This window comes from Ornithorhynchus anatinus, chromosome 2 (assembly GCF_004115215.2).
Source record: "Ornithorhynchus anatinus isolate Pmale09 chromosome 2, mOrnAna1.pri.v4, whole genome shotgun sequence".
Lineage (NCBI taxonomy): Eukaryota > Metazoa > Chordata > Mammalia > Monotremata > Ornithorhynchidae > Ornithorhynchus > Ornithorhynchus anatinus.
This window is the reverse complement of record NC_041729.1, coordinates 93,085,720-93,098,331: the sequence shown is the minus strand read 5'-3', so window position 1 is coordinate 93,098,331 and position 12,612 is coordinate 93,085,720. Positions and strand designations below refer to the sequence as shown.

At 41.2% G+C, this 12,612-nt stretch overlaps 1 protein-coding gene across 1 annotated transcript in view; it reads right to left on the bottom strand.

The window, feature by feature from the left end:
- Nucleotides 1-1,257: 1,257 nt before the first annotated feature.
- Nucleotides 1,258-12,612, bottom strand: part of MOXD1 (monooxygenase DBH like 1) — an 85,860-nt gene continuing 74,505 nt past the window's right edge. Inside the window, exons 9-12 of the mRNA XM_001506193.5 lie at nt 12,090-12,149; nt 10,691-10,833; nt 5,376-5,544; nt 1,258-2,670 (exon numbers count right to left, since the gene is read on the bottom strand). Of these exons, the coding sequence (XP_001506243.3) occupies nt 2,503-2,670; nt 5,376-5,544; nt 10,691-10,833; nt 12,090-12,149 (540 nt within the window). The 3' untranslated portion in view covers nt 1,258-2,502. The remainder of the gene's footprint in view (nt 2,671-5,375; nt 5,545-10,690; nt 10,834-12,089; nt 12,150-12,612) is intronic.

Here is a 12,612-nt window from a genome sequence, read left to right as displayed (position 1 = left end):
TGGATCTGGGACATCTTGGCCCAGACCTCAAGATCAACATGTCCAAAACTCAACTCATCTTTTAATCCAAATCCTCTCCTCCACCTAACCATTGTCAACCATCCTCCCCATCTCATGAGCTCAAAACATTAGGGTGGCCTTGATTCCTATCTCTCATGATTCCTGTCTCTCATGGTTCCTGTCTTTCTTCCATAACATTTCCAGGATCTCTCCTTTCTTCTCCATCCAAATGTCCATCACATTGGTCCAGGCACTATCTTAGCCCTACTTCCTTTGTGTTTTTTTTGTCCTTTATTCACCCCACCATCAACCCCTCAGCATTTTGCACTTATTCACTTATTTTCATGTCTTGTCACTCCCCTCTAAACTGTAAGCTCCTTGTGCGCAAGGATCGTGCCTACCAACTTTGTTACACTGTACTCTCCCAAATACTTAGTACAGAATTCTGCAAAAAGTAAGCACTCAATAAATGTGATGCATTGATTTTTTTTTTTCTTTTGTAATCATTCCCAGTCCAATCCACTCCCAACCCTTATTCTTAGATGTAAACCCCTTTGAGGACATGGGACAGTGTCTAATTCTTATACTTTTTTTTTTCTCAGCTTTGCACACTGTAAGCACTTGTTAAACACTATTACTATTCATATGGATGTTAGGGAGGGTAGTCACACAGTTCCCTCCAAGTATTTTTTAGTGACATAGTTCAAGAAAGAATCCTGAGCTGAAAAGGAGACCCTACTGGTCTGACCCAGAAGTAGTAGTGGTAACAATATTAACAGTGTGCTGTAGTAAGCACCTGGGAGGTAGAACAGAAGTACAAGGTCTTGTCTTTTCCCACTAGAAGCATACACAATAGTGTGAGAGTCAGAATGAAATATCAAGGATACATAAATGGGAGTAACAGCTTGATTTCTGCTATTTCCCAGAGGGCAGTAAGATTTTGAATGAGTGCTGCAGTTGATTTTTTAATTCATTAAGAGACAGAGCCAAGGTCAAAATTTACAAAATCATCAGCTAAAATGTTTTACCATTGCAACTCCTACTGGACAAGTGCAAGATTATGCTGCTGTGGATGAAGGAAAATCCTTCAGAACGTAGCCTGACTTTTTCTAACAATGCATTTCTTGGAAGATTCTATTTTTCAAAGTAGAGTCAGCATAAAACAGAGCACTGATCAACTGTGAAATTTGAAGTTAATCTAAATGCATTCAAGTTCTTAAGTCATTTGTGGGTAGAGAAGCAAGATAAATCAAGCAATTTTAAATTAAATTTAGTTTATTAACATTATCCAAATAGTCACTTTTATATTGAAATGAGGCAGAGTAAGACATGGTAAAATGTTCTGGAAAACTATCGATGCTGAATATTTTTGGTGGATGGCAAAACCTCAACAACAAACATATGCCTGTGTAAGTGGTAATTGGTTGTATTATGGACTAGCAAAATTAGTTTAACTATATATATTTATATAAAAAAATAAATCTACAATAGCAACCAAGGCTCAGATTGAGCCAGTATGCAGCAGGGGTGGCTCTTGGTGACTCACTAGCCTAGCTTTTCACCTTCTAGGCTGACATCTCCCCCACTTCTCTCCCATGCAGGCCCAATATCCAACCTATAGTCCCAGTGTGGAGCATGTCTCTCAACTGCTAGACAGTAGCACCCAGATGAAGGTTTTCTTCTCTCCTCTGATCAACCATAAATCCTGTGCTTCTCAGACCTAGGGCAGGGAGGCCAAGAGGCTTAATGGGAATCTCAGCAGACCAATTCTTCTTCAGGAGGGGAGAGAGAGGTCCAGGGAAGGAAGAGAGGGAGATGTACATGGTGAGAATGTGGCGGGGAGAAAGGGTAAGAGGACAAGAGGTTACAGATGAGGTGACGATGGCCTGAAAAGAACAGGTGCTCTGAATGCAGAATTAATGGGCAGGCTGGGAAGGTGGTAGGCAGACTGGAAAAATTCATGGATGCAACATCAGGGAAAAAAACAAGGCAAATGCAATAGAGGATAGAGAAAAGCAGATCAGCACAAAGAACAGACCAAATGGAAAAACGGGTATGGGGAGACTCACCAAAAAGAGAGAAGTAAAATGGAGGGCATTTCAAAACCAAAATAAAAGAGAATGAAAGAGTCCAAAAAGAAATTTAAACCATCATAAAGGAGGCTGAAATGTAAGCAAAAGTCCTGAAAATTGAGGACTAGGCCTCAGGGTTACATACATTCCTGGCCTTTCCTGCCAAGGTAAAGGAACCAATGTCAGCCGATATAAAGTCACAGCTTCCAATGCTGTCCCACACCACAGATGGGAAGCAGACAGGGTCGATTAGTGCTTGCAGGAAGGTTAGCGGATATAGGATGGTAGTGTTTGCTCTATTAAAAATTCTCAAAATTGACCACGACCCACTCTTCCAATTGAATTTGTACAGTTGGATCATCACAGGAAAAAACAATGCAAGCAACCCTACCTGGCCCACCCCATAGAACATCCCCCAATTGCAGGAGAGTTAGGATGCGAAGGGCCCAGTACTCGCTACCAAACAACTGATGATGCCCCAAATCACACCCAACTTAAAGATGAGAGTGCTGCATAAAGAGGAGGATGACCCGCAAGCAAATGACTCTGGCTTATATGGTCTTTCCACTTCTGGGGGGAGAGCCGTCATTCCTTGAATCTAAAATTAAAGCAGAAAAACTGCAAATTAGCACATTTCAAGAAACGCAATTGCCTGGTCAAAACTGCTCCAAACGGGAATGTAGTGGGGATTTCCAAGGGAAAGGACCAGAGAGAGTTTCTGCCAACTGGAGCTTCCTGCTAAAAAAAAGGAGGGGACTCCAATGCCCACCCCAGATGGATAACTATCACTTCTCTGTGTGTGTTTTTTTTAATATTTAAGCACTTACTACGTGCCAGGTACTATAAAGTGCTGGGATAGATACAATATAATCAGGTTGGACATGGTCCATGTCCCACATGGGGCTCATAATCTTTATCCCCATTTTACAGATGAGGTAACTGAGGCACAGAGAAGTTAAGTGACTTGCCCAAAGTCACACAGCAGACAAGTGGTGGAGCCAGAATTAGAACCCAGATCCTTCTGACTTTCAGGTCTGTGCTCTATCCACTAGGCCATGCCACTTCTTGAGGAAATTCAGGAGAGGAAATCCCCTTGGCAAATTCTTAGCTATGAAACTATAATTTAATTAGGGTGTTCTTTTGTTGTTGAATAAGTTCATTATGAGAAGGGAAAAGGTCTACCAATTCTGGGTTGTATTGTGCTCTCCCAAGCTCTTAAAGTGCTCTACACATAGTGAATGCTAAATAAATACCATTGATGATGATGAAGAATACATATAAGATCCATTTGTTTTCATGGCTGGGAGTGGGATCTAAATTTAAACACAGTGATTGAAGATATTAAAGGTATTGCTTTCTTAGGAAAAAACTAAATGTTTTTTTAAAAAGCTAATGATGCTTTTAAAAAGTTTTGGGGTTTTTTTAGGTTTGACCCCTAAGAAAGACTCTCAAAACAGTAAGCACAGAAAAAAATGTCTAAGAAGAAATAGTCCTCTGAGTCAGAGATTTTTGAACTGTGTTCTGAGGAATCTGGGGATTTTATAAGCAGGGCCAGAGGCCGACAAAAATTCCTCCCAGGCAAATATTTTACTATTTCAATCATTTTCAAATTTTTTTTTCTTTAATGAAATGATTCCATGATATTATCTTAGAATGTGTTTCACAGGGAAAAAAACCTATTCTTTAAAGAATCTCATCATGGAGGAAAGGGGGGAATGATCTGAAGTTCTCCAGAGGCTGGAGGAATTCTGATCATATTAGGCAAATATTAAAAGATAGAAAATGGGTATTTGAGGGTAGGGCATTGTGCCCCAGATCTCCAAAGGGGTTGTCCTGTTAGCCAAGACTCCTGAATCTTCACTGCCTATAATTTTGAGAATTTTCTAGAACTAGCATCATTTCTCCAAGATCCTCAGAATCTAGGGTTTCATTTCCCTCAGGGGTTTTCCACCCTTTTTTTTTTTTTTTAGAACACAGGGCCCTGAGGTCTCAAGGTATAACAAAGTACCCACTACACCACACATCATCTCTGTCTCTTTCTTCCCCCCCCTTCATCTCTCTGTCTCCCAGCCCCTCTACCACTCTGAACCCCCTCACATATGTAATCAATCAATCATTTATTGAGCGCTTACTGTGTCCAGAGCTCCGTACTAAGTGCTCGGGAAAGTACAGTACAACAGAGTTGGTAGACACGTTCCCAGCCCACAAAAGACCAGGAGAATACTCACCAGAGCTGGGGACCAGTGGCACAACAGCTAAAGCAAGGCCTGTGCGGGAAACAACTTTTGTTTCACTGTCACCACCACCATTACCAGCTCCTCAGGGCTAATGCTTCCAGAGGCCACTTCTTTCAGTGTACCCAGCAGAGGGCTGAAGTCCAGGGATACTACTAATAATAATTATGGTGTCTGTTAAGTACTTACTATGTTCCAGGCACTCTACTAAGTGCTGGGGTGAATCCAAGCAAATCAGGTTGGACACAGTCCCTGTCCCAAGTGGGGCTCACAGTCTTAATCCTCATTATACACATGAGGTAACTGAGGCACAGAGAAGTGAAAAGACTTGCCCAAGGTCACACAGCAGACCTTGGCAGAGCTGGGATTAGTACCCCTGACCTCATGACTCCCAGGCTTGTGCTCTATCCATTATGCCATGTTGCTTTGCCATGCTACTGGAAGTCAGGGGGAGCAAGAGCAACTTTTCTTCTTTGCTTGGCTTCTTGCTGGACTCGGTCAGAGTTCTAGTCGCATCAAGAACATAGAGAAGCAGCATGGCCTCATGAATAGAGCACAGGCCTGGGAAACAGAAGGGCCTGGGTTCTAATCCCAGCTCTACTACATCTGCTGTGTAACCTTGGGCAAGTCACTTCACTTCTCTGGCCTCAGTTTCCTCACCTATAAAATGGGGATTTAGGTTGTGAGCTCCATGAGGGACAGGGACTGTGTCCAACCCTTTCTGTTTAGATCCACCCCAGAGCTTAGTACAAAACCTGGCACATACATAGTAAGTGCTTAACAAATACCATCACTACCACCAACAAGAGCCCACCACAACCACAACCACCAGAGAACCCAACAAGAGCAGCAGGAGGAGCCACTGTCACTGTCAAAATATCCATATTCCTTGAAGGTCCTTTATGGTACTTATCACCCAGGTAGAAAACCCTTGATTCTACTGAGTTCAGATCAGACCCTTGAAATGATGACATAAGAAAAGCTCTCATTTCAATCAACCCATTTGCAGTCAGAAGGCCCAGTGGCAGGATTCAGAGAAGGGATAAGAAAGCGGGGGAGGGAGCCTTACCGACCACTCTGCATTGTCCGTCTTTGAACACCTCACATTCACTGGCAGCCGGAGGACGAGTTCATTGAAGGCGACACCTTCTTTTTTCGACCATTTGAATTTGTTCATGGCATCCATAAAAGAAAGATTTCTGTATTGTTTGGGGCTCTTGATTATAAAAGGCCAAGTCCTGAATTAAAAACACAGATAAAGTAGCAAGTTGAGTAATAGTAGAGTAGTTGTCATCTGGATCTGTAGTTCTGGGGCACTTGATATTCACCCCATCCTCAGCCCCACAGCCCTTACGTTCATATCCACAGTTTATATTATTGTCTGTCTCCCCCTCTAGACTGTAAGTTCATTGTGGGCATGGAACGTGTCTAACAACTCTGGTGTACTTTCCTAAGTACTCAGTACAGTGTTCTGCACACAGAAACACACTCAAATACCAGTGATTGATAGAGTAGCAGCCACTTGTTGCAGCTTACTGTACAAGGTTCTTTGGAGTTTAGAATAGCAAAGTAGTAGGTCCCCTAATATAAGGAGCTTCTACTTAGAGGAGGAGACAAACATAAGGATGTATACAACTAGCGTGGGTCAAGTAAATAAATTGAGGTGACATACATACATGAGTTCTAAGAGGCTTGTGTAAATAACAAATACTTTAGTGTACAACAAAGTACTTCTCACTGAAGGAACTGATCTTTACTACTAAAAACAATATCCTCTATCCTGCAAAATGCACCTCAAACCTGACCTCCTAGGCAGTGGAAAGTCCTCCTGACATGCATCCAGTTTTTATGAAGGGAAAACAAAGTCAAACTTCTGAAGCTCTTTTGTTCAGATTCCTCTTGTAAGAGAAGTCTCACCACAAAAGAAGCTTTTTTTTCTAGGCAACAGCCCATCGAACTGTATTTGGCAAGGCTTTTGAGGCAGTTAAATATTAGAGGTCCTGGCTGGGATGCTCCCCTTTAAACATGACGCGATGCTTGATGAACAAACACCAATGAATTTGAACCCTGGCTGGATATCACAGGGGGAATCAGTTATTAATGTGTAGAGGATGATCTGGGAGGTTCCAAAGTCCTCCGGACAAGAACAGATGATTACAGAAGCGTCTGGAAATTCCCTCTCCTCACAGAGCCAAGAACAGCAGGTTGAAAGGCTTGGCATGTTCTAAGTGCCCCGGTGCCGTCTGGCTGGGGCAGGGCAGGGGAAGTTCAGAAACATTTGGGGTCGAGGAAAGAACTCTCTAAAGTTCCATTTCAATAGCCAGGCATTTCTGGAAGAGGACAGCATATCAGAATGATAAACTGCCAGAGATCCAAAACCTCAGAAGAAAAGGACAGGGTGGTTGTGGGGCAGACCTGACAGCACAGGAGATGAGGATAGAAAGAGAACAAGTGAAACTGAAAGAATCTCTTCTCACATAGAATGACAGTAGCTGCGGTTTTGACTGAGGACCTACTTGGGGGTGTGAAGGTCCTGAGGAAACATACAAAAAATATGTTAAATGTCCTGACCCATAAAGAGTTCATTATCTCTGAAAGGGGTAGGACATTCATCGAAGCAAAATGTTTTGGCACCCACCTCCCCCCTTAACTGGCACATCCTGCAGAACAGGAGTAGCAGAGCTTGTGTGCCCCAAGTGCTCCTGGAATTTGTAGTCCGGAAAAACACCTGAGGTTCTGAGTGTACTCAGAAACACTTCGATTACAAACATCTTGGCATCAGGGACATGGCCAGGATTTGGGAACTGCAGCACTGAGAATTTCTCGTCCCATCTCTGTGACTTTGGTCCCTCAGCAACTTCCATCTCCACAATGTCATCCACTTTACTCCTGGCACTGAGCTTCAGTCTCATGTGCCAAATTTATGTTAACATATTTCATTAACCTGGAGCTCAATCTCTTGTTTATGGCATTTGTTAAGCACTTTCTATGTGTCAGGCACTGTACTAAGCACTGGAGTACATATAAACTAATCAGGTTAGACTCAGTCCCTGTCCCACATGGAGCTCACAGTCTTAATCCCCATTTTGACAATGGAGGTAACCAAAGCATAAAGAAGTCAAGTGACTTGCCTGAGGTCACACGGGGGTAAGTGACAAAGATGGGTTTAGAACCCAGGTCTTTTTGATTCCCAGGTCCCTACTCTCTCCACCAGGCCCCGCTGTTTCTCGCAAGTCTAATAAGTTCCCCCACACCCTTCTCCTTTCAGGAGCTCACATCTGTCCTCTTCAGTAAATGCTCCTGAAAATCCACCTCCTCCAGGTGGGATTTCCTAATTTATTTCTACCATCCCTTGTTATTTAGTTGAATTTAATTGTTTCATCTTGTTTCCACAGGATTTATAATCCATGCCTGTCAGTCTCCCCTGTGAATCTGGAAATAATTGGAGAGCAGGAACCATGTCTTTTTTCCTCCATTCAGCTAACCCAGGAATGTAGTAAAAACACGCTGCACTGATTAGATACTCAATAAATAACTCTATTCAATGGAAGACAATTTTTGAATTTTGCTTACAGCAGTGAAAACCCTGGTTCAGCTGTAGTTGGGAAATCCCTCAATTACAGAAACATACAAAGTTCTGACCTGATATACTGTACCTTTAGTCTGCAAAGAACTGGCAGCACAAGATGTGTGGATTAAGCCTTGAATTCAAGGCCCTTTGATATTTTCTTTAATTACTGCTTCACCTGAGGTAGACAGACAAGTCTGTCTATTTACCCCCTTCCAATATTGTTTTTACCTTTAGGCCAAGTGTACTTTACATCTTAAGAGCCATCATTATGTACAGTAAAGATGGGGCTTCATTGATTTAAGTATTTGGCCCCCAAGATCACAAAGTTGGCTTTTCCAATAATTCAACAATGTTTTCCTTAGAGTTCATTCCCGATTGTCCTGCCACTGGAAGCAGGGAAAGAAGCATGAGGGAGAAGCATCATTCCTAGCTGATAAATTCAGACCCCTGAGTGCACACTTGAAAAGTTAATGCCTTCACTGATTGCACTGCTAGTACTCCTCTCTTTGCTAGAAGAGCTTTGAGATGCAAGGACCTGAAAGGAACACTAGAAAATATGTGAAAATACATGAAGAGTCCTAAGAATGATCACAGACAGCATTGATAGCTTAATTATCATTTCTGAAAATTTCATGGGCAGGTGCAATGTGGCCTCATGGAAAGAGCATGGGCCTGGTAGTCAGAAGGATCTGAGTTCTAATCCCAGACCCACCAGGCCTGGTAGTCAGAAGGATCTGAGTTCTAATCCCAGCCCCACCACTTATCTGCCATGTCACCTTGGGAAAATCACTTAACTTCTCTGTGCCTCAGTTACCTAATCTGTAAAATGGAAATCAAGTTTGCAAGCCCCAAGTGGGGTTTGGACTGCATCCAACCTGTTTGTATCTACCCGAAGGTCTTAGTACAGTGCCTGGCATATAATAAGTGCTTAAGAAATTTCCATAAAAAATAAGAATAAAGGAATCTTTGGTGAGAGAAGAGAGTGATCATATAAATGAAATAGATGTAGCATTTTAGAGGAAGTGTTCAGTTGGAAAACCAAAGCATCCTCTATCATCTATCAGTTCCCCCTTTAGAGTATCTACCAGTATTCCCACAGTAATGATAATAATGCTATTTATTAAGTATTTACTATTTGTCTATTATTGTACTAAGCACTAGAATAGTCCCTGGCCCTCATGATAAGAGGGAGGGAGAGGAGGTTTTTTTATGCCCATTTGACAGAGGAGGAATTTGAGACACAGAAAAGTAAATGATGTATCCAATCCCGTGACAGAACTGGAGTTAGAACTGATATTTCCTGACTCTGTAAGAAGAAAAAAATCCATTTCTCCCTTCCACCACTACCTCCTTTCATAAGGTCCATTTTCAGACTCCACAAGTAAAAAGACATGAGGAATCTGGACAGAGTTAAAAAATGATCCAGGAAAAATGCAAATTCCTTGGCAAATTTTTCTTTGTCAATAATAGACTTGGCTTTAAAAGGCTAAGAAAATATATATGTCGTTTGCATTTTATATTTTAGAGATTTCAGTTAAATCTCACCAATTTCTGTGAGACAGAAAAGTGCAATCTCTGACAGACATTTAGACAGAGACGTGATTAGGATGCCTGTAGCTTGGATGCAATCCTCTCACCCTCCTGGGGAATGTAAGCTTTAAATCTCAGCACCTAGCTGCTGATGAAATTAAAATTTAAGCACAAGACATTGGTGTAATGTCAGGTTACAAAATATTCCTCTGAATGCAATATATTTTTTTTTAAATCAGCCCCTATACTGAGTTGGCAAGGTCTCTTGCAACCAAAAAAAGAAAAGTAACCATTTTCTTTGCTTCAGATCTCTCAGCCAGATCCACGTTGGTTTGGACACTATCATCAGAATTATGTCAGTGTGTTGATGAAGTGGAATGAATCTCTCATTTAGGCTCCGGAGGCATTTTCAAAAGAGAGACTCTTTTTCATTCCTTGTTTGAAGAAATAAATAAGGTGTTTCCAAGAAGATGAATGGCTGGGTGTGGGCAAAGTCTTCTCAAAACTTGCCTTGTGCTGTGATTTCACTTCAGTCTCTCTTTGAAAGTCATGAAGGGACCAGCCTCATCATCAACCCAGAGCAAGGTCAGGTTTCATGGGTTTCAGTCTCCCTCTGCAGATCTGTACACTGGCCAAGGCTCATCTCTTTAAGAAGTATTTTCCTGACACCCCAAGACCAACATAAATTCCCAGGCCATCATCCTTTAGCATTTAACAATGCACAGCTTTTACATTCTCCTGTATTTCCCAGAAGTATTTTTAAATTCATTTTTCCCTTGGAGACACGTCTTTTCCAGCTGCAATTAGCACTGCATAAAAGGAGAGGAGAGTGTCTAAGGGATCCCTACTTTTACAGAGAGGAACAGAGAGAGAGCTAGAAAGACCAGATTTTGACAGTGATAAAGAATAAGGGTCAACAAATCAAATACACACTTGTGTTGGGTCTTTCTAAAAGTTCTAGGCCCTTTTATGCTTCTCAATTGCAATGTGGAAATTGCATTATTGAGGAATCATAGTTCATGTAGAATGGAGAACTGCTTTTGCTAATAAGAGAAATCTTATCTCTTCCTATATCACAACCATGTTGTACTTGTGTGATTCCAGTTGAAAACTGTGGAATATGTCATTCTAAAGTATTTCCAAGACAGTAGTAAATGCTTGATTTTCTGTTCAAATGGATCACTGCTGTTGAACCATCTCAACTGGTTTTATCTAAAAATAAAGCCAGTCCTCCTAGAAATTAAAATTGTCCCAATAGCTAATGGGGAACCTTTGTTACTTACGTGACTGGTCTGTAGATTTCTTTAACACCAATGAATTGAAGTTGCTCCATAATGTCAGGAATACTGGCACATCGAGTCAGGTTAATTCTTGGGTAATATAGCAAGTATGAAAGGCACATTTCATTTCTGGTGCTCAGACCACCCTAAAGAGGGAGGGAGATATTTCCATCACATTAAGCTGAGGTTTCCCCCAACAGGAATAGATAGGCTAGAATAATTACATCTTCAAGCAGGGAGACAGGGAATGACTAAGCCAATATTCCAGAGCTTCTCGAGAATATTTACGGGAAGCAGTCTGGTTATTTTGAAGCTATAAAGTGGTAGGGTCAAAACCAACAAAAGGAAACATTTCTTAACCCATCAGGTGTAGAATATAAAGTTGGTTCATTCAGGATGTGCAGCACACATCTCAGAGATTCAAAAAAGATTTGGATAAATTGATGGACAATTCCTACTAAGACTGTGAACCCCATGTAGGTCAGAGAGTCAGTCTGACCTGATTTTTTTTTTTTTTATCTAGCTCAGTGCTTAAAACAATGCTTGATCCACAGTAAGTGCTTAACAGATACCATTTTTAAAAAAATGGCCCATGGGCATTCCTAGAGAGAAAGTTAGGGGTGTAAAGGGACAGGCTGTGTTAGATGGTCCAATCCTAATCATTAAGATTATGTCAAGGAAAGCAAGTGTCCTCCATGTTCCACCATGCATCCTGTAGCCACAATTAAGCACAGAATATTTGGCTGAATGGATTTTTTTAAATGGTATTTTTGGTCTTTCTAGCAGCATTGCTTAGTGGATAGTGCCAGGCCTGGGAATCAGAAGAATCTGGGTTCTAATCCTAGATCCACCACTCGTCTGCTGTGTGACCTTGGGCAAATCACTTTACTTCTTGGTGCCTCAGTTCTCTCATCTGTAAAGTGGGGATTAAGACTGTGAGCCTCTTGTGGGGACTGTGTCCAATCCGATTTGCTTGTATTCACCACAGTGCTTAGAGCCAGATAGCCTGACACATAGTAAGCACTTAATAAATACCATTATTACTAAGCCATGCTGCTTCTCATTATTGGTCCAACCCGTGAATTAATCAATGGCATCATATTTTAATTAATAGTACTGTTTATACTCTTCTGATCTTGAGAAATGAGAAATTATAAATTGAAAGGTTTTAACAAGTAAGAGATCAGCGGGCCATGTAACCTAATGATTAGTTCTGCTATCCCACAAGACTCAATTTGAATACATTTATTCACAGGTGTCCTTTTATCCTGGGCTTAATTTCCAAGGAAAATGAAATCCCTGATAAGCAGCATCCACCGCTATCTCTCTCAGATCCATGGGCTGTCTGTGGATGTTTGCTGACCCCTCCCTCGCAACTCCACTTTGATAAAGAACATCTTACCCAGGTCATGCGGATTCTGTCTCTGGTGTTGTAACTACATTCGGTGATTAAATTATCCCCCTGAAATAAAGAATGTTGAAATGCCACTATTTTAAAAGGTGATAATCCTTCATTTATTTGCATAATTCCCCATGATGTAGAGCTCTGAGATAGCTGAAGGGTGCTGTAAGCCTCCCCAAACAAAGAATTTATTATTTAAAAATTCATCCAAATTCACACATACACCTCTATATAAGGTTTTTCAAATTTACAAATTTTTAAACCTTTTAACATTTCTTTCCCACATTCAGTGAGTTGCTAATGAGGCCATGGGTTTATCAGAATCTTGTTGCTTTACTAAACAGATGCTTGTGCAATATACTATATTATGGTAGACGTAGAAAAAGTGTAAAGAGCTATGCATGGGTGTCAGAAAAATAAAAATTTCATTGAGAAGATTACTTTTTTAGCTTCTGGGCAGCCCAGTCTGTACATTGCAATATACAGTTGTTGACTGTGGGTTTATATTTATGGGATTAGCAGT